Raw genomic sequence first — 19,548 nt, 5'->3', positions numbered from 1 at the left:
CGAAAAAAACGCTCTCGGGTGCTTTAGAGTGCCGAGTTTATTACTGCGCATTAAGAAATGACCACCTCCAACGTTTGGTTTATGTTTTATAAGCATTTTTAATTTTATTGCTTAAATCGCATTTTCTCGGCGAGCTGAGCACTTTTTCTGAATTGTGCCGCTCCCGTCACTCTGGTTAGGTTGGCATCGAAAAAAACGCTCTCGCACAGCAAAAACTGGAGTGTTGAAATTTCAGGGTTAAACATGTCAGAGTTGATTTCAACTCTCAAAGTGTCATTTTAACACATTCTGATTAAAATGGTGTTCAGTGTTGGAGTTATTTAACAGAGTTATTCCAACCTAAGCAAATCAACTCTGTAGAGATGTAAAGTGCATCTCGGCCGAGTTAACTTGCTTGATAGGCCCCTGGGCTTCAGTCCAGGTAACCCCATGTGTTATGCCCCTGGGCTTTCAGCAGGGTGAACCCGTGCATCAATCAATAGTCTCCTGTGCGTGGCGTGGTCAACCGTCGTTTATTTCGCTGCTGGAATCAGGAATGGATGCGAAGTTGGACTTTTACACGAGAGGTAAGCTACAAAATCAAACTTGTAGGAACAATAACATTGAATTAAACATCTGCTGAGAATATTTATGTAACTTTGCTAAGCATTTTTTGTGGTTGGCACTGGACAGCGAACGTTTGGATTTTTTTTTTAATGCAATGTTAACTTCACCACTAACGTTACCACTTGCTAAAAAATAAACATTAATAAAAAAACGGTTTCCTATGTTATCCTTTGCATTTTACCAAGTCTCACGCATGCTTGAGAGGTTGTATAAACAAGGCTTCATATTTAACTGTCGAATATAGTTTGGGGCTAACGTTAGCACATGTTAACAAGCTAACTTGAAGTTCATGGCGGGTGCAATGTTTAAATAAATCAGTTTTGCCTCAAATGTAAATGTTAATTACGGTAGCATGTGCTGCAGTCACTACAGCTAGTCGCTGCCACGTTCATCAATGAGAGCGTTTCCACTGGGCCTGCTGTGGCATGTTTTAACAGCCTCCCAGCAGCTGCTGAATGTGTTTAATCTTAGACATGCAGTGAAATTAATAATGAAACAATTTCTTGCATGATACACAACGTTTATGTGAGTGTTAAATAATTATTTCTTGCATGTTAAGTGTTTACTGACATTTGTTTGTTGTTGCATGTCTCAGAAAAATGTTGATCCAGGTTCGGTATTGCCAACAGCAGAAGTATGTGAAGTTGGATGAGGTTGATGGATGTTTTGATTTTGTGCAGTTCCATGACAAAGGTTTGTTTTTGTTTTACTTATGCTTGGTTTGATATAAAGGGCAGAACAACGCCCCTTTCTTTTAAGATTTGGACTGAAAAGAGAATGTATTTTATGCAGGGGATTATCTCTGAATTTGTTTACAGTGGTGGATTAAATTATTGAATGTGAAATGAGGCAAGATCAGTGCTATCTTAAAGGTCCACTCAGATGTATCTTGTCTTTTCCAGTCATCGAGAGATTTTGCCTGCCACCTGACGCAAAATTAGTGTACAAAGATGCAACAGGGACAGAAGTTGATGAGGACATTTTCAGTGACCTTGTCAGCCAAGGCAATGTGACTCTATCAGTTTTCTCAAATGACGGTGAGAAATGTAAAGGGGTAAATTACATAATGCAATGTGTAAAACACTAATGCAAATTTATAAGTACAGAAATACAGTAAACAATTTCAATTTAATGTTTTCAGAATTAAGTCATTTAATACACTTAAAGGTGGATCAAATATTCAATATCATTCTTTGTGGTTACACAACAGGGACATTCAGCCTGACTTTTATTGAATGGTTTAAATGTCATTTTAACTGACATAAATCCAATATGAATACCAAATGTATTTTTGATTAATCTAATTCATGCCTTTAAAACAATTTCTGAAAATATTTCTGAATTGCCTATCAAGACTGAGAATCAATTGATTAAATGAGTTGAGTCTATGGTGTGCCGTTGGCTTGGTTAGATCAAAAATCTTCTATGACTTTTTGTATACTGCAAATAAACACCCCACCCCCCTTCTTTTTTTTTTTTTTTTTTTTTTTTTAGAATTTTCCGATTGCTCCTTGTCCTCTCCATCCGATTATTCTGATTCAAGCTTCAGTTCATGTGCAAGTACATCAACTATACTCCTAGATGAGGTTCCTAGGAAGAAACCAAGACTTGAGGGCCCACTTACTGCAGCATCTGCTAGAAAGGTTGTGCTAAGTACTCACAGGTTTCTTAAAATCAACATTTGTCATCCTTAAACTCTAGAAAGGCAGTTTATCACATTTGTTTTTTTGCTTCTTTTTCAAAGTTGATTGAAGATGTCCTTGGTACCAGCTCAGGTGGTGAAGAGGTCCTCCAAGAGTATCACACAACAAAAACTCTAACAGATGCTACCAGAAGAAAGTTGGTCAATATAATAGTGGCACACATGATTGATAAACACGGGTATGTGTGTTCTATTTGTCTGTACTATCCTTTTTTTATTAACAAGTTAACTACTTGGCCCTTGTATTAATGCTAATTTGATCTTTTCTCAGGCAACTCCCAAGCAAAGCTGTTCGAGAAGAGTACGCTCTTGGGATAGTGACAGTGTTCCCGTCCCTCAAAGACCCATACTCCAAGAAAGGCTATGTATAGTCATTATTATTGTACTCTCTGTTTACATAATTTTCATGTTTTGTCTACATTACAGTAACATTTAGATTCTGAAATTTCACAGTAGCTTATGAGGTTGACATCACATTAATTTTGAATGTATTTCCATTTTAGGAACATTTCTATGATGCTGCAAGCAGCACCGGATACATTTCTTGGCGTCTGAAAACGATTCAGAGAAAGATTCGAAGAGGACATGCATCTACAAGTAGCCCCACTGGCTTTTCCCCAGGAGGAGGTCAGTCTATCTATCTATCTATCTATCTATCTATCTATCTATCTATCTATCTATCTATCTATCTATCTATCTATCTATCTATCTATCTATCTATCTATCTATCTATCTATCTATCTATCTATCTATCTATCTATCTATCTATCTATCTATCTATCTATCTATCTATCTATCTATCTATCTATCTATCTATCTATCTATCTATCTATCTATCTATCTATCTATCTATCTATCTCTCTCTCTCGCTATCTCTCTCGCTATCTCTCTCTCTATCTCTCTCTCTCTATCTCTCTATCTCTCTCTCTATCTCTCTCTCTATCTCTCTCTCTATCTCTCTCTCTATCTCTCTCTCTCTCTCTCTCTCTCTCTCTCTCTCTCTATCTCTCTCTCTACGCAACTGTCTTTCTTTCTCTAAGTACCCCTCATTTTTCTTTCTTTCTTACAACTTCATCTAGGGTGTTTCTTGTTTTTTTTCTTGAAAGAATTGTGTGCTTTTTTTCAGGAGGCCCAAATGTGCGCAGGTCCATTGTTGTTGACCAGCAGCTTGATGGGGATGCATACCAGGAAGCCATCTCCTTGCTCAACCATACAACAGACAGTTCCGTAATTTTTCTGAAGATGAGAGAGACCTTTCAGAATCGCCAAAAACTCATCCACGACTCAGACAAAACTCAAGATATCTTCTCCATCTTCCCAAGATTCCTGGATACAAAGGGATTGGTAAGTATGAAATGGGATTTTTAGAATGCCTTGAAATGTGCTGAATGTGGTAGTAGTACATTTGCTTTCTTATAGATGAATCAAGACTTCACACTCCTGTTTGAAGAGGAGGTTTCCAACCTGCTGCTCCAGAAATGGGATCCGTTCTTCAGAGATAACGTCATCAAAGAGGCCAAGCGGCTCACCCCAACACCTGAGCTGCGCCGAATGCTGCAGGCCGCAGAGTCTCCAGGAAGTGAACTTGATGAGGCACCAAGTGAGTTTTGTTCGATAGAATTTGTTATAAGCAATTACAGTTCAATAGTCTTGTGATTAATAAAGACCGATTGATTTTATGTTACTGGACTTCAATTGTTCGTTCATTCTGTGTATTTCTTTTTCTTTTTAAAGTTGGGTTAAAGTCGATGGTGTTGAGTACAAAGGTGGACTTGTTGTTTGCAGTTCCATGGAGGAAGACATGCCAGTCTTTTGTCAAATAGATGATGTACTTCTGGTTGAAGATGACGTTTATTTTTTGACAAAAAAGCTATTTACAGAGATGTTTGTTGAACACCACCATGCCTTCAAAGTTTTACCAACTGAAGAGAGGTGTGTCATGAAAATGACTGAACTCAAATGTCACAAACCATTTGATATTCAAAGCTCATATGGTAAAGCAGATGAAAGTTTGTACATTATACCCTCGTTTATTATGTTTTAACTGACTGCATTGGGGGAAAGTTCTTAAAATAAATGGTAAGCAGATGGAGGTTTGTACATTATACCCTCATGTTTTAACTGACTGCATTGGGGGAAAAGTTAAAATAAATTGTGTTTTTGAAAATGCATTTTTCTTGGAATTGTCATTTTAATGGTTGTATTGTACGGTTTTTCTTTTAACTATGTAGTGTCAATTTAACCAAATTTAGGAAGTTAAAAAGGAGCTTTGATATAATGTAAATCGATAGTGCTAATTTAACCCAGTTTAGAGAGTTAAAAAGGAACTCTGATATAGTGTTAATGTAACTCGATATAGTGTTAATTTAACACAGTTTAGGGAGTTAAAAAGGAACTCTGATATAGTGTTAATGTAACTCGATATAGTATTAATTTAACACAGTTTAGGGAGTTAAAAAGGAACTCTGATATAGTGTTAATGTAACTCGATATAGTGTTAATTCAACCCAGTCTAGGGAGTTAAAAAGTAACTCTGATATAGTGTTAATGTAACTCGATATAGTGTTAATTCAACCCAGTCTAGGGAGTTAAAAAGTAACTCTAGGTACAGTGTTAAATAATTAACTATTTTGAAAGTGTTAATTTAACTCTGTAGAGTGTGGAGCTATATAAACCCGCAAAAAGTGTTAAAATTGACTCTGTGGGAGTTGATTCAACACTCCAGTTTTTGCTGTGCGGGTGCTTTAGAGTGCCGAGTTTATCACTGCGCATTAAGAAATGACCACCTCCAACGTTTGGTTTATGTTTTATAAGCATTTTTAATTTTATTGCTTAAATCGCATTTTCTCGGCGAGCTGAGCACTTTTTCTGAATTGTGCCGCTCCCGTCACTCTGGTTAGGTTGGCATCGAAAAAAACGCTCTCGGGTGCTTTAGAGTGCCGAGTTATTCACTGCGCACGAAGAAATGACCACCTCCAACGTTTGGTTTATGTTTTATAAGCATTTTTAATTTTATTGCTTAAATCGCATTTTCTCGGCGAGCTGAGCGCTTTTTCTGAATTGTGCCGCTCCCGTCACTCTGGTTATGTTGGCATCGAAAAAAACCCTCTCGGGTGCTTTAGAGTGCCGAGTTTATTACTGCGCATTAAGAAAAGACCACCTCCAACGTTTGGTTTATGTTTTATAAGCATTTTTAATTTTATTGCTTAAATCGCATTTTCTCGGCGAGCTGAGCACTTTTTCTGAATTGTGCCGCTCCCGTCACTCTGGTTAGGTTGGCATCGAAAAAAATGCTCTCGGGTGCTTTAGAGTGCCGAGTTTATTACTGCGCATTAAGAAATGACCACCTCCAACGTTTGGTTTATGTTTTATAAGCATTTTTAATTTTATTGCTTAAATCGCATTTTCTCGGCGAGCTGAGCACTTTTTCTGAATTGTGCCGCTCCCGTCACTCTGGTTAGGTTGGCATCGAAAAAAACGCTCTCGGGTGCTTTAGAGTGCCGAGTTTATTACTGCGCATTAAGAAATGACCACCTCCAACGTTTGGTTTATGTTTTATAAGCATTTTTAATTTTATTGCTTAAATCGCATTTTCTCGGCGAGCTGAGCACTTTTTCTGAATTGTGCCGCTCCCGTCACTCTGGTTAGGTTGGCATCGAAAAAAACGCTCTTGGGTGCTTTAGAGTGCCGAGTTTATTACTGCGCATTAAGAAATGACCACCTCCAACGTTTGGTTTATGTTTTATAAGCATTTTTAATTTTATTGCTTAAATCGCATTTTCTCGGCGAGCTGAGCACTTTTTCTGAATTGTGCCGCTCCCGTCACTCTGGTTAGGTTGGCATCGAAAAAAACGCTCTCGGGTGCTTTAGAGTGCCGAGTTATTCACTGCGCACGAAGAAATGACCACCTCCAACGTTTGGTTTATGTTTTATAAGCATTTTTAATTGTATTGCTTAAATCGCATTTTCTCGGCGAGCTGAGCACTTTTTCTGAATTGTGCCGCTCCCGTCACTCTGGTTAGGTTGGCATCGAAAAAAACGCTCTCGGGTGCTTTAGAGTGCCGAGTTTATTACTGCGCATTAAGAAATGACCACCTCCAACGTTTGGTTTATGTTTTATAAGCATTTTTAATTTTATTGCTTAAATCGCATTTTCTCGGCGAGCTGAGCGCTTTTTCTGAATTGTGCCGCTCCCGTCACTCTGGTTAGGTTGGCATCGAAAAAAACGCTTTCGGGTGCTTTAGAGTGCCGAGTTATTCACTGCGCATGAAGAAATGACCACCTCCAACGTTTGGTTTATGTTTAATAAGCATTTTTAATTTTATTGCTTAAATCGCATTTTCTCGGCGAGCTGAGCACTTTTTCTGAATTGTGCCGCTCCCGTCACTCTGGTTAGGTTGGCATCGAAAATAATGCTCTCGGGTGCTTTAGAGTGCCGAGTTTATCACTGCGCATGAAGAAATGACCACCTCCAACGTTTGGTTTATGTTTAATAAGCATTTTTAATTTTATTGCTTAAATCGCATTTTCTCGGCGAGCTGAGCACTTTTTCTGAATTGTGCCGCTCCCGTCACTCTGGTTAGGTTGGCATCGAAAAAAACGCTCTCGGGTGCTTTAGAGTGCCGAGTTTATTACTGCGCATTAAGAAATGACCACCTCCAACGTTTGGTTTATGTTTTATAAGCATTTTTAATTTTATTGCTTAAATCGCATTTTCTCGGCGAGCTGAGCGCTTTTTCTGAATTGTGCCGCTCCCGTCACTCTGGTTAGGTTGGCATCGAAAAAAACGCTTTCGGGTGCTTTAGAGTGCCGAGTTATTCACTGCGCATGAAGAAATGACCACCTCCAACGTTTGGTTTATGTTTAATAAGCATTTTTAATTTTATTGCTTAAATCGCATTTTCTCGGCGAGCTGAGCACTTTTTCTGAATTGTGCCGCTCCCGTCACTCTGGTTAGGTTGGCATCGAAAAAAACGCTCTCGGGTGCTTTAGAGTGCCGAGTTTATTACTGCGCATTAAGAAATGACCACCTCCAACGTTTGGTTTATGTTTTATAAGCATTTTTAATTTTATTGCTTAAATCGCATTTTCTCGGCGAGCTGAGCACTTTTTCTGAATTGTGCCGCTCCCGTCACTCTGGTTAGGTTGGCATCGAAAAAAACGCTCTCGGGTGCTTTAGAGTGCCGAGTTTATCACTGCGCATGAAGAAATGACCACCTCCAACGTTTGGTTTATGTTTTATAAGCATTTTTAATTTTATTGCTTAAATCGCATTTTCTCGGCGAGCTGAGTGCTTTTTCTGAATTGTGCCGCTCCCGTCACTCTGGTTAGGTTGGCATCGAAAAAAAACGCTCTCGGGTGCTTTAGAGTGCCGAGTTTATTACTGCGCATTAGGAAATTACCACCTCCAACGTTTGGTTTATGTTTTATAAGCATTTTTAATTTTATTGCTTAAATCGCATTTTCTCGGCGAGCTGAGCGCTTTTTCTGAATTGTGCCGCTCCCGTCACTCTGGTTAGGTTGGCATCGAAAAAAACGCTCTCGGGTGCTTTAGAGTGCCGAGTTTATTACTGCGCATTAAGAAATGACCACCTCCAACGTTTGGTTTATGTTTTATAAGCATTTTTAATTTTATTGCTTAAATCGCATTTTCTCGGCGAGCTGAGCACTTTTTCTGAATTGTGCCGCTCCCGTCACTCTGGTTAGGTTGGCATCGAAAAAAACGCTCTTGGGTGCTTTAGAGTGCCGAGTTTATTACTGCGCATTAAGAAATGACCACCTCCAACGTTTGGTTTATGTTTTATAAGCATTTTTAATTTTATTGCTTAAATCGCATTTTCTCGGCGAGCTGAGCACTTTTTCTGAATTGTGCCGCTCCCGTCACTCTGGTTAGGTTGGCATCGAAAAAAACGCTCTCGGGTGCTTTAGAGTGCCGAGTTTATCACTGCGCATGAAGAAATGACCACCTCCAACGTTTGGTTTATGTTTTATAAGCATTTTTAATTTTATTGCTTAAATCGCATTTTCTCGGCGAGCTGAGCGCTTTTTCTGAATTGTGCCGCTCCCGTAACTCTGGTTAGGTTGGCATCGAAAAAAACGCTCTCGGGTGCTTTAGAGTGCCGAGTTTATTACTGCGCATTAAGAAATGACCACCTCCAACGTTTGGTTTATGTTTTATAAGCATTTTTAATTTTATTGCTTAAATCGCATTTTCTCGGCGAGCTGAGCACTTTTTCTGAATTGTGCCGCTCCCGTCACTCTGGTTAGGTTGGCATCGAAAAAAACGCTCTCGGGTGCTTTAGAGTGCCGAGTTATTCACTGCGCATGAAGAAATGACCACCTCCAACGTTTGGTTTATGTTTTATAAGCATTTTTAATTTTATTGCTTAAATCGCATTTTCTCGGCGAGCTGAGCACTTTTTCTGAATTGTGCCGCTCCCGTCACTCTGGTTAGGTTGGCATCGAAAAAAACGCTCTCGGGTGCTTTAGAGTGCCGAGTTTATCACTGCGCATGAAGAAATGACCACCTCCAACGTTTGGTTTATGTTTTATAAGCATTTTTAATTTTATTGCTTAAATCGCATTTTCTCGGCGAGCTGAGCGCTTTTTCTGAATTGTGCCGCTCCCGTCACTCTGGTTAGGTTGGCATCGAAAAAAACGCTCTCGGGTGCTTTAGAGTGCCGAGTTATTCACTGCGCATGAAGAAATGACCACCTCCAATGTTTGGTTTATGTTTAATAAGCATTTTTAATTTTATTGCTTAAATCGCATTTTCTCGGCGAGCTGAGCGCTTTTTCTGAATTGTGCCGCTCCCGTCACTCTGGTTAGGTTGGCATCGAAAAAAACGCTCTCGGGTGCTTTAGAGTGCCGAGTTTATCACTGCGCATGAAGAAATGACCACCTCCAACGTTTGGTTTATGTTTTATAAGCATTTTTAATTTTATTGCTTAAATCGCATTTTCTCGGCGAGCTGAGCGCTTTTTCTGAATTGTGCCGCTCCCGTCACTCTGGTTAGATTGGCATCGAAAAAAACGCTCTCGGGTGCTTTAGAGTGCCGAGTTTATCACTGCGCATGAAGAAATGACCACCTCCAACGTTTGGTTTATGTTTTATAAGCATTTTTAATTTTATTGCTTAAATCGCATTTTCTCGGCGAGCTGAGCACTTTTTCTGAATTGTGCCGCTCCCGTCACTCTGGTTAGGTTGGCATCGAAAAAAACGCTCTCGGGTGCTTTAGAGTGCCGAGTTTATCACTGCGCATGAAGAAATGACCACCTCCAACGTTTGGTTTATGTTTAATAAGCATTTTTAATTTTATTGCTTAAATCGCATTTTCTCGGCGAGCTGAGCACTTTTTCTGAATTGTGCCGCTCCCGTCACTCTGGTTAGGTTGGCATCGAAAAAAACGCTCTCGGGTGCTTTAGAGTGCCGAGTTTATTACTGCGCATTAAGAAATGACCACCTCCAACGTTTGGTTTATGTTTTATAAGCATTTTTAATTTTATTGCTTAAATCGCATTTTCTCGGCGAGCTGAGCGCTTTTTCTGAATTGTGCCGCTCCCGTCACTCTGGTTAGGTTGGCATCGAAAAAAACGCTTTCGGGTGCTTTAGAGTGCCGAGTTATTCACTGCGCATGAAGAAATGACCACCTCCAACGTTTGGTTTATGTTTAATAAGCATTTTTAATTTTATTGCTTAAATCGCATTTTCTCGGCGAGCTGAGCACTTTTTCTGAATTGTGCCGCTCCCGTCACTCTGGTTAGGTTGGCATCGAAAATAACGCTCTCGGGTGCTTTAGAGTGCCGAGTTTATCACTGCGCATGAAGAAATGACCACCTCCAACGTTTGGTTTATGTTTAATAAGCATTTTTAATTTTATTGCTTAAATCGCATTTTCTCGGCGAGCTGAGCACTTTTTCTGAATTGTGCCGCTCCCGTCACTCTGGTTAGGTTGGCATCGAAAAAAACGCTCTCGGGTGCTTTAGAGTGCCGAGTTTATTACTGCGCATTAAGAAATGACCACCTCCAACGTTTGGTTTATGTTTTATAAGCATTTTTAATTTTATTGCTTAAATCGCATTTTCTCGGCGAGCTGAGCGCTTTTTCTGAATTGTGCCGCTCCCGTCACTCTGGTTAGGTTGGCATCGAAAAAAACGCTTTCGGGTGCTTTAGAGTGCCGAGTTATTCACTGCGCATGAAGAAATGACCACCTCCAACGTTTGGTTTATGTTTAATAAGCATTTTTAATTTTATTGCTTAAATCGCATTTTCTCGGCGAGCTGAGCACTTTTTCTGAATTGTGCCGCTCCCGTCACTCTGGTTAGGTTGGCATCGAAAAAAACGCTCTCGGGTGCTTTAGAGTGCCGAGTTTATTACTGCGCATTAAGAAATGACCACCTCCAACGTTTGGTTTATGTTTTATAAGCATTTTTAATTTTATTGCTTAAATCGCATTTTCTCGGCGAGCTGAGCACTTTTTCTGAATTGTGCCGCTCCCGTCACTCTGGTTAGGTTGGCATCGAAAAAAACGCTCTCGGGTGCTTTAGAGTGCCGAGTTTATCACTGCGCATGAAGAAATGACCACCTCCAACGTTTGGTTTATGTTTTATAAGCATTTTTAATTTTATTGCTTAAATCGCATTTTCTCGGCGAGCTGAGTGCTTTTTCTGAATTGTGCCGCTCCCGTCACTCTGGTTAGGTTGGCATCGAAAAAAAACGCTCTCGGGTGCTTTAGAGTGCCGAGTTTATTACTGCGCATTAGGAAATTACCACCTCCAACGTTTGGTTTATGTTTTATAAGCATTTTTAATTTTATTGCTTAAATCGCATTTTCTCGGCGAGCTGAGCGCTTTTTCTGAATTGTGCCGCTCCCGTCACTCTGGTTAGGTTGGCATCGAAAAAAACGCTCTCGGGTGCTTTAGAGTGCCGAGTTTATTACTGCGCATTAAGAAATCACCACCTCCAACGTTTGGTTTATGTTTTATAAGCATTTTTAATTTTATTGCTTAAATCGCATTTTCTCGGCGAGCTGAGCACTTTTTCTGAATTGTGCCGCTCCCGTCACTCTGGTTAGGTTGGCATCGAAAAAAACGCTCTCGGGTGCTTTAGAGTGCCGAGTTTATTACTGCGCATTGAGAAATGACCACCTCCAACGTTTGGTTTATGTTTTATAAGCATTTTTAATTTTATTGCTTAAATCGCATTTTCTCGGCGAGCTGAGCACTTTTTCTGAATTGTGCCGCTCCCGTCACTCTGGTTAGGTTGGCATCGAAAAAAACGCTCTCGGGTGCTTTAGAGTGCCGAGTTTATTACTGCGCATTAAGAAATGACCACCTCCAACGTTTGGTTTATGTTTTATAAGCATTTTTAATTTTATTGCTTAAATCGCATTTTCTCGGCGAGCTGAGCGCTTTTTCTGAATTGTGCCGCTCCTGTCACTCTGGTTAGGTTGGCATCGAAAAAAACGCTCTCGGGTGCTTTAGAGTGCCGAGTTTATCACTGCGCATGAAGAAATGACCACCTCCAACGTTTGGTTTATGTTTTATAAGCATTTTTAATTTTATTGCTTAAATCGCATTTTCTCGGCGAGCTGAGCGCTTTTTCTGAATTGTGCCGCTCCCGTAACTCTGGTTAGGTTGGCATCGAAAAAAACGCTCTCGGGTGCTTTAGAGTGCCGAGTTTATTACTGCGCATTAAGAAATGACCACCTCCAACGTTTGGTTTATGTTTTATAAGCATTTTTAATTTTATTGCTTAAATCGCATTTTCTCGGCGAGCTGAGCACTTTTTCTGAATTGTGCCGCTCCCGTCACTCTGGTTAGGTTGGCATCGAAAAAAACGCTCTCGGGTGCTTTAGAGTGCCGAGTTATTCACTGCGCATGAAGAAATGACCACCTCCAACGTTTGGTTTATGTTTTATAAGCATTTTTAATTTTATTGCTTAAATCGCATTTTCTCGGCGAGCTGAGCACTTTTTCTGAATTGTGCCGCTCCCGTCACTCTGGTTAGGTTGGCATCGAAAAAAACGCTCTCGGGTGCTTTAGAGTGCCGAGTTTATCACTGCGCATGAAGAAATGACCACCTCCAACGTTTGGTTTATGTTTTATAAGCATTTTTAATTTTATTGCTTAAATCGCATTTTCTCGGCGAGCTGAGCGCTTTTTCTGAATTGTGCCGCTCCCGTCACTCTGGTTAGGTTGGCATCGAAAAAAACGCTCTCGGGTGCTTTAGAGTGCCGAGTTATTCACTGCGCATGAAGAAATGACCACCTCCAATGTTTGGTTTATGTTTAATAAGCATTTTTAATTTTATTGCTTAAATCGCATTTTCTCGGCGAGCTGAGCGCTTTTTCTGAATTGTGCCGCTCCCGTCACTCTGGTTAGGTTGGCATCGAAAAAAACGCTCTCGGGTGCTTTAGAGTGCCGAGTTTATCACTGCGCATGAAGAAATGACCACCTCCAACGTTTGGTTTATGTTTTATAAGCATTTTTAATTTTATTGCTTAAATCGCATTTTCTCGGCGAGCTGAGCACTTTTTCTGAATTGTGCCGTCCCGTCACTCTGGTTAGGTTGGCATCGAAAAAAACGCTCACGGGTGCTTTAGAGTGCCGAGTTTATTACTGCGCATTAAGAAATGACCACCTCCAACGTTTGGTTTATGTTTTATAAGCATTTTTAATTTTATTGCTTAAATCGCATTTTCTCGGCGAGCTGAGCACTTTTTCTGAATTGTGCCGCTCCCGTCACTCTGGTTAGGTTGGCATCGAAAAAAACGCTCTCGGGTGCTTTAGAGTGCCGAGTTATTCACTGCGCATGGAGAAATGACCACCTCCAACGTTTGGTTTATGTTTTATAAGCATTTTTAATTTTATTGCTTAAATCGCATTTTCTCGGCGAGCTGAGCACTTTTTCTGAATTGTGCCGCTCCCGTCACTCTGGTTAGGTTGGCATCGAAAAAAACGCTCTCGGGTGCTTTAGAGTGCCGAGTTTATCACTGCGCATGAAGAAATGACCACCTCCAACGTTTGGTTTATGTTTTATAAGCATTTTTAATTTTATTGCTTAAATCGCATTTTCTCGGCGAGCTGAGCGCTTTTTCTGAATTGTGCCGCTCCCGTCACTCTGGTTAGGTTGGCATCGAAAAAAACGCTCTCGGGTGCTTTAGAGTGCCGAGTTTATCACTGCGCATGAAGAAATGACCACCTCCAACGTTTGGTTTATGTTTTATAAGCATTTTTAATTTTATTGCTTAAATCGCATTTTCTCGGCGAGCTGAGCGCTTTTTCTGAATTGTGCCGCTCCCGTAACTCTGGTTAGGTTGGCATCGAAAAAAACGCTCTCGGGTGCTTTAGAGTGCCGAGTTTATCACTGCGCATGAAGAAATGACCACTTCCAACGTTTGGTTTATGTTTTATAAGCATTTTTAATTTTATTGCTTAAATCGCATTTTCTCGGCGAGCTGAGCGCTTTTTCTGAATTGTGCCGCTCCCGTAACTCTGGTTAGGTTGGCATCGAAAAAAACGCTCTCGGGTGCTTTAGAGTGCCGAGTTTATCACTGCGCATGAAGAAATGACCACTTCCAACGTTTGGTTTATGTTTTATAAGCATTTTTAATTTTATTGCTTAAATCGCATTTTCTCGGCGAGCTGAGCGCTTTTTCTGAATTGTGCCGCTCCCGTAACTCTGGTTAGGTTGGCATCGAAAAAAACGCTCTCTGGTGCTTTAGAGTGCCGAGTTTATCACTGCGCATGAAGAAATGACCACTTCCAACGTTTGGTTTATGTTTTATAAGCATTTTTAATTTTATTGCTTAAATCACATTTTCTCGGCGAGCTGAGCGCTTTTTCTGAATTGTGCCGCTCCCGTAACTCTGGTTAGGTTGGCATCGAAAAAAACGCTCTCGGGTGCTTTAGAGTGCCGAGTTTATCACTGCGCATGAAGAAATGACCACTTCCAACGTTTGGTTTATGTTTTATAAGCATTTTTAATTTTATTGCTTAAATCGCATTTTCTCGGCGAACTGAGCACTTTTTCTGAATTGTGCCGCTCCCGTCACTCTGGTTAGGTTCGCATCGAAAAAAACGCTCTCGGGTGCTCTAGAGTGCCGAGTTTATTACTGCGCATTAAGAAATGACCACCTCCAACGTTTGGTTTATGTTTTATAAGCATTTTTAATTTTATTGCTTAAATCGCATTTTCTCGGCGAGCTGAGCACTTTTTCTGAATTGTGCCGCTCCCGTCACTCTGGTTAGGTTGGCATAGAAAAAAACGCTCTCGGGTGCTTTAGAGTGCCGAGTTATTCACTGCGCATGAAGAAATGACCACCTCCAACGTTTGGTTTATGTTTTATAAGCATTTTTAATTTTATTGCTTAAATCGCATTTTCTCGGCGAGCTGAGCACTTTTTCTGAATTGTGCCGCTCCCGTCACTCTGGTTAGGTTGGCATCGAAAAAAAACGCTCTCGGGTGCTTTAGAGTGCCGAGTTTATTACTGCGCATTAAGAAATGACCACCTCCAACGTTTGGTTTATGTTTTATAAGCATTTTTAATTTTATTGCTTAAATCGCATTTTCTCGGCGAGCTGAGCACTTTTTCTGAATTGTGCCGCTCCCGTCACTCTGGTTAGGTTGGCATCGAAAAAAACGCTCTCGGGTGCTTTAGAGTGCCGAGTTTATTACTGCGCATTGAGAAATGACCACCTCCAACGTTTGGTTTATGTTTTATAAGCATTTTTAATTTTATTGCTTAAATCGCATTTTCTCGGCGAGCTGAGCACTTTTTCTGAATTGTGCCGCTCCCGTCACTCTGGTTAGGTTGGCATCGAAAAAAACGCTCTCGGGTGCTTTAGAGTGCCGAGTTTATTACTGCGCATTAAGAAATGACCACCTCCAACGTTTGGTTTATGTTTTATAAGCATTTTTAATTGTATTGCTTAAATCGCATTTTCTCGGCGAGCTGAGCGCTTTTTCTGAATTGTGCCGCTCCCGTCACTCTGGTTAGGTTGGCATCGAAAAAAACGCTCTCGGGTGCTTTAGAGTGCCGAGTTTATCACTGCGCATGAAGAAATGACCACCTCCAACGTTTGGTTTATGTTTTATAAGCATTTTTAATTTTATTGCTTAAATCGCATTTTCTCGGCGAGCTGAGCGCTTTTTCTGAATTGTGCCGCTCCCGTAACTCTGGTTAGGTTGGCATCGAAAAAAACGCTCTCGGGTGCTTTAGAGTGCCGAGTTTATTACTGCGCATTAAGAAATGACCACCTCCAACGTTTGGTTTATGTTTTATAAGCATTTTTAATTTTATTGCTTAAATCGCATTTTCTCGGCGAGCTGAGCACTTTTTCTGAATTGTGCCGCTCCCGTCACTCTGGTTAGGTTGGCATCGAAAAAAACGCTCTCGGGTGCTTTAGAGTGCCGAGTTATTCACTGCGCATGAAGAAATGACCACCTCCAACGTTTGGTTTATGTTTTATAAGCATTTTTAATTTTATTGCTTAAATCGCATTTTCTCGGCGAGCTGAGCACTTTTTCTGAATTGTGCCGCTCCCGTCACTCTGGTTAGGTTGGCATCGAAAAAAACGCTCTCGGGTGCTTTAGAGTGCCGAGTTTATCACTGCGCATGAAGAAATGACCACCTCCAACGTTTGGTTTATGTTTTATAAGCATTTTTATTTTTATTGCTTAAATCGCATTTTCTCGGCGAGCTGAGCGCTTTTTCTGAATTGTGCCGCTCCCGTCACTCTGGTTAGGTTGGCATCGAAAAAAACGCTCTCGGGTGCTTTAGAGTGCCGAGTTATTCACTGCGCATGAAGAAATGACCACCTCCAATGTTTGGTTTATGTTTAATAAGCATTTTTAATTTTATTGCTTAAATCGCATTTTCTCGGCGAGCTGAGCGCTTTTTCTGAATTGTGCCGCTCCCGTCACTCTGGTTAGGTTGGCATCGAAAAAAACGCTCTCGGGTGCTTTAGAGTGCCGAGTTATTCACTGCGCATGAAGAAATGACCACCTCCAACGTTTGGTTTATGTTTAATAAGCATTTTTAATTTTATTGCTTAAATCGCATTTTCTCGGCGAGCTGAGATCTTTTTCTGAATTGTGCCGCTCCCGTCACTCTGGTTAGGTTGGCATCGAAAAAAACGCTCTCGGGTGCTTTAGAGTGCCGAGTTTATTACTGCGCATTAGGAAATGACCACCTCCAACGTTTGGTTTATGTTTTATAAGCATTTTTAATTTTATTGCTTAAATCGCATTTTCTCGGCGAGCTGAGCGCTTTTTCTGAATTGTGCCGCTCCCGTCACTCTGGTTAGGTTGGCATCGAAAAAAACGCTCTCGGGTGCTTTAGAGTGCCGAGTTTATTACTGCGCATTAAGAAATGACCACCTCCAACGTTTGGTTTATGTTTTATAAGCATTTTTAATTTTATTGCTTGAATCGCATTTTCTCGGCGAGCTGAGCACTTTTTCTGAATTGTGCCGCTCCCGTCACTCTGGTTAGGTTGGCATCGAAAAAAACGCTCTCGGGTGCTTTAGAGTGCCGAGTTTATTACTGCGCATTAAGAAATGACCACCTCCAACGTTTGGTTTATGTTTTATAAGCATTTTTAATTTTATTGCTTAAATCGCATTTTCTCGGCGAGCTGAGCACTTTTTCTGAATTGTGCCGCTCCCGTCACTCTGGTTAGGTTGGCATCGAAAAAAACGCTCTCGGGTGCTTTAGAGTGCCGAGTTTATTACTGCGCATTAAGAAATGACCACCTCCAACGTTTGGTTTATGTTTTATAAGCATTTTTAATTTTATTGCTTAAATCGCATTTTCTCGGCGAGCTGAGCACTTTTTCTGAATTGTGCCGCTCCCGTCACTCTGGTTAGGTTGGCATCGAAAAAAACGCTCTCGGGTGCTTTAGAGTGCCGAGTTATTCACTGCGCATGAAGAAATGACCACCTCCAACGTTTGGTTTATGTTTAATAAGCATTTTTAATTTTATTGCTTGAATTGCATTTTCTCGGCGAGCTGAGCACTTTTTCTGAATTGTGCCGCTCCCGTCACTCTGGTTAGGTTGGCATCGAAAAAAACGCTATCGGGTGCTTTAGAGTGCCGAGTTTATCACTGCGCATGAAGAAATGACCACCTCCAACGTTTGGTTTATGTTTTATAAGCATTTTTAATTTTATTGCTTAAATCGCATTTTCTCGGCGAGCTGAGCGCTTTTTCTGAATTGTGCCGCTCCCGTCACTCTGGTTAGGTTGGCATCGAAAAAAACGCTCTCGGGTGCTTTAGAGTGCCGAGTTTATCACTGCGCATGAAGAAATTACCACCTCCAACGTTTGGTTTATGTTTTATAAGCATTTTTAATTTTATTGCTTAAATCGCATTTTCTCGGCGAGCTGAGCACTTTTTCTGAATTGTGCCGTCCCGTCACTCTGGTTAGGTTGGCATCGAAAAAAACGCTCACGGGTGCTTTAGAGTGCCGAGTTTATTACTGCGCATTAAGAAATGACCACCTCCAACGTTTGGTTTATGTTTTATAAGCATTTTTAATTTTATTGCTTAAATCGCATTTTCTCGGCGAGCTGAGCACTTTTTCTGAATTGTGCCGCTCCCGTCACTCTGGTTAGGTTGGCATCGAAAAAAACGCTCTCGGGTGCTTTAGAGTGCCGAGTTATTCACTGCGCATGGAGAAATGACCACCTCCAACGTTTGGTTTATGTTTTATAAGCATTTTTAATTTTATTGCTTAAATCGCATTTTCTCGGCGAGCTGAGCACTTTTTCTGAATTGTGCCGCTCCCGTCACTCTGGTTAGGTTGGCATCGAAGAAAACGCTCTCGGGTGCTTTAGAGTGCCGAGTTTATCACTGCGCATGAAGAAATGACCACCTCCAACGTTTGGTTTATGTTTTATAAGCATTTTTAATTTTATTGCTTAAATCGCATTTTCTCGGCGAGCTGAGCGCTTTTTCTGAATTGTGCCGCTCCCGTCACTCTGGTTGGCATCGAAAAAAACGCTCTCGGGTGCTTTAGAGTGCCGAGTTTATCACTGCGCATGAAGAAATGACCACCTCCAACGTTTGGTTTATGTTTTATAAGCATTTTTAATTTTATTGCTTAAATCGCATTTTCTCGGCGAGCTGAGCGCTTTTTCTGAATTGTGCCGCTCCCGTAACTCTGGTTAGGTTGGCATCGAAAAAAACGCTCTCGGGTGCTTTAGAGTGCCGAGTTTATCACTGCGCATGAAGAAATGACCACTTCCAACGTTTGGTTTATGTTTTATAAGCATTTTTAATTTTATTGCTTAAATCGCATTTTCTCGGCGAGCTGAGCGCTTTTTCTGAATTGTGCCGCTCCCGTAACTCTGGTTAGGTTGGCATCGAAAAAAACGCTCTCGGGTGCTTTAGAGTGCCGAGTTTATCACTGCGCATGAAGAAATGACCACTTCCAACGTTTGGTTTATGTTTTATAAGCATTTTTAATTTTATTGCTTAAATCGCATTTTCTCGGCGAGCTGAGCACTTTTTCTGAATTGTGCCGCTCCCGTCACTCTGGTTAGGTTGGCATCGAAAAAAACGCTCTCGGGTGCTCTAGAGTGCCGAGTTTATTACTGCGCATTAAGAAATGACCACCTCCAACGTTTGGTTTATGTTTAATAAGCATTTTTAATTTTATTGCTTAAATCGCATTTTCTCGGCGAGCTGAGCACTTTTTCTGAATTGTGCCGCTCCCGTCACTCTGGGTTGGCATCGAAAAAAACGCTCTCGGGTGCTTTAGAGTGCCGAGTTATTCACTGCGCATGAAGAAATGACCACCTCCAACGTTTGGTTTATGTTTTATAAGCATTTTTAATTTTATTGCTTAAATCGCATTTTCTCGGCGAGCTGAGCACTTTTTCTGAATTGTGCCGCTCCCGTCACTCTGGTTAGGTTGGCATCGAAAAAAACGCTCTCGGGTGCTTTAGAGTGCCGAGTTTATCACTGCGCATGAAGAAATGACCACCTCCAACGTTTGGTTTATGTTTTATAAGCATTTTTAATTTTATTGCTTAAATCGCATTTTCTCGGCGAGCTGAGCGCTTTTTCTGAATTGTGCCGCTCCCGTCACTCTGGTTAGGTTGGCATCGAAAAAAACGCTCTCGGGTGCTTTAGAGTGCCGAGTTATTCACTGCGCATGAAGAAATGACCACCTCCAACGTTTGGTTTATGTTTAATAAGCATTTTTAATTTTATTGCTTAAATCGCATTTTCTC

General features: G+C 40.9%; 1 protein-coding gene across 3 annotated transcripts; it reads left to right on the top strand.

Annotated features, from left to right (window-relative positions):
• Window positions 1-228: 228 nt before the first annotated feature.
• Window positions 229-4,479, top strand: LOC133147018 (uncharacterized). 3 transcript variants are annotated; one of them, XM_061271131.1, is made up of 10 exons: window positions 230-566; window positions 1,202-1,299; window positions 1,509-1,643; window positions 2,101-2,249; window positions 2,351-2,487; window positions 2,580-2,673; window positions 2,812-2,935; window positions 3,435-3,652; window positions 3,728-3,908; window positions 4,043-4,479. In XM_061271131.1, the coding sequence occupies exons 2-10, from the start codon at window positions 1,206-1,208 to the stop codon at window positions 4,129-4,131; spliced, it is 1,221 nt and encodes a 406-aa protein (XP_061127115.1). In that variant the 5' UTR covers window positions 230-566; window positions 1,202-1,205; the 3' UTR covers window positions 4,132-4,479. The 3 variants fall into 3 exon arrangements, with proteins under 3 accessions (XP_061127116.1, XP_061127115.1, XP_061127114.1); XM_061271132.1 differs by lacking the exon at window positions 1,509-1,643 and having other exon boundaries at window positions 229-566; XM_061271130.1 differs by lacking the exon at window positions 1,202-1,299.
• The last annotated feature ends 15,069 nt before the right edge of the window (window positions 4,480-19,548 follow it).

This window comes from Syngnathus typhle, unplaced genomic scaffold (genome assembly GCF_033458585.1).
Source record: "Syngnathus typhle isolate RoL2023-S1 ecotype Sweden unplaced genomic scaffold, RoL_Styp_1.0 HiC_scaffold_26, whole genome shotgun sequence".
Lineage (NCBI taxonomy): Eukaryota > Metazoa > Chordata > Actinopteri > Syngnathiformes > Syngnathidae > Syngnathus > Syngnathus typhle.
This window is presented reverse-complemented; position numbering and strand designations above follow the sequence as displayed.

Bases quoted from the DNA above. Each gene is read 5' to 3' on its own strand.
- LOC133147018 (XM_061271130.1), top strand. From the start codon at position 437: ATGCCCCTGGGCTTTCAGCAGGGTGAACCCGTGCATCAATCAATAGTC. The intron at 2,936-3,434 runs GTCAGTCTATCT...GCTTTTTTTCAG, and splicing joins TGGCTTTTCCCCAGGAGGAG to GAGGCCCAAATGTGCGCAGG. The intron at 3,909-4,042 runs GTGAGTTTTGTT...TTCTTTTTAAAG, and splicing joins TGAACTTGATGAGGCACCAA to TTGGGTTAAAGTCGATGGTG.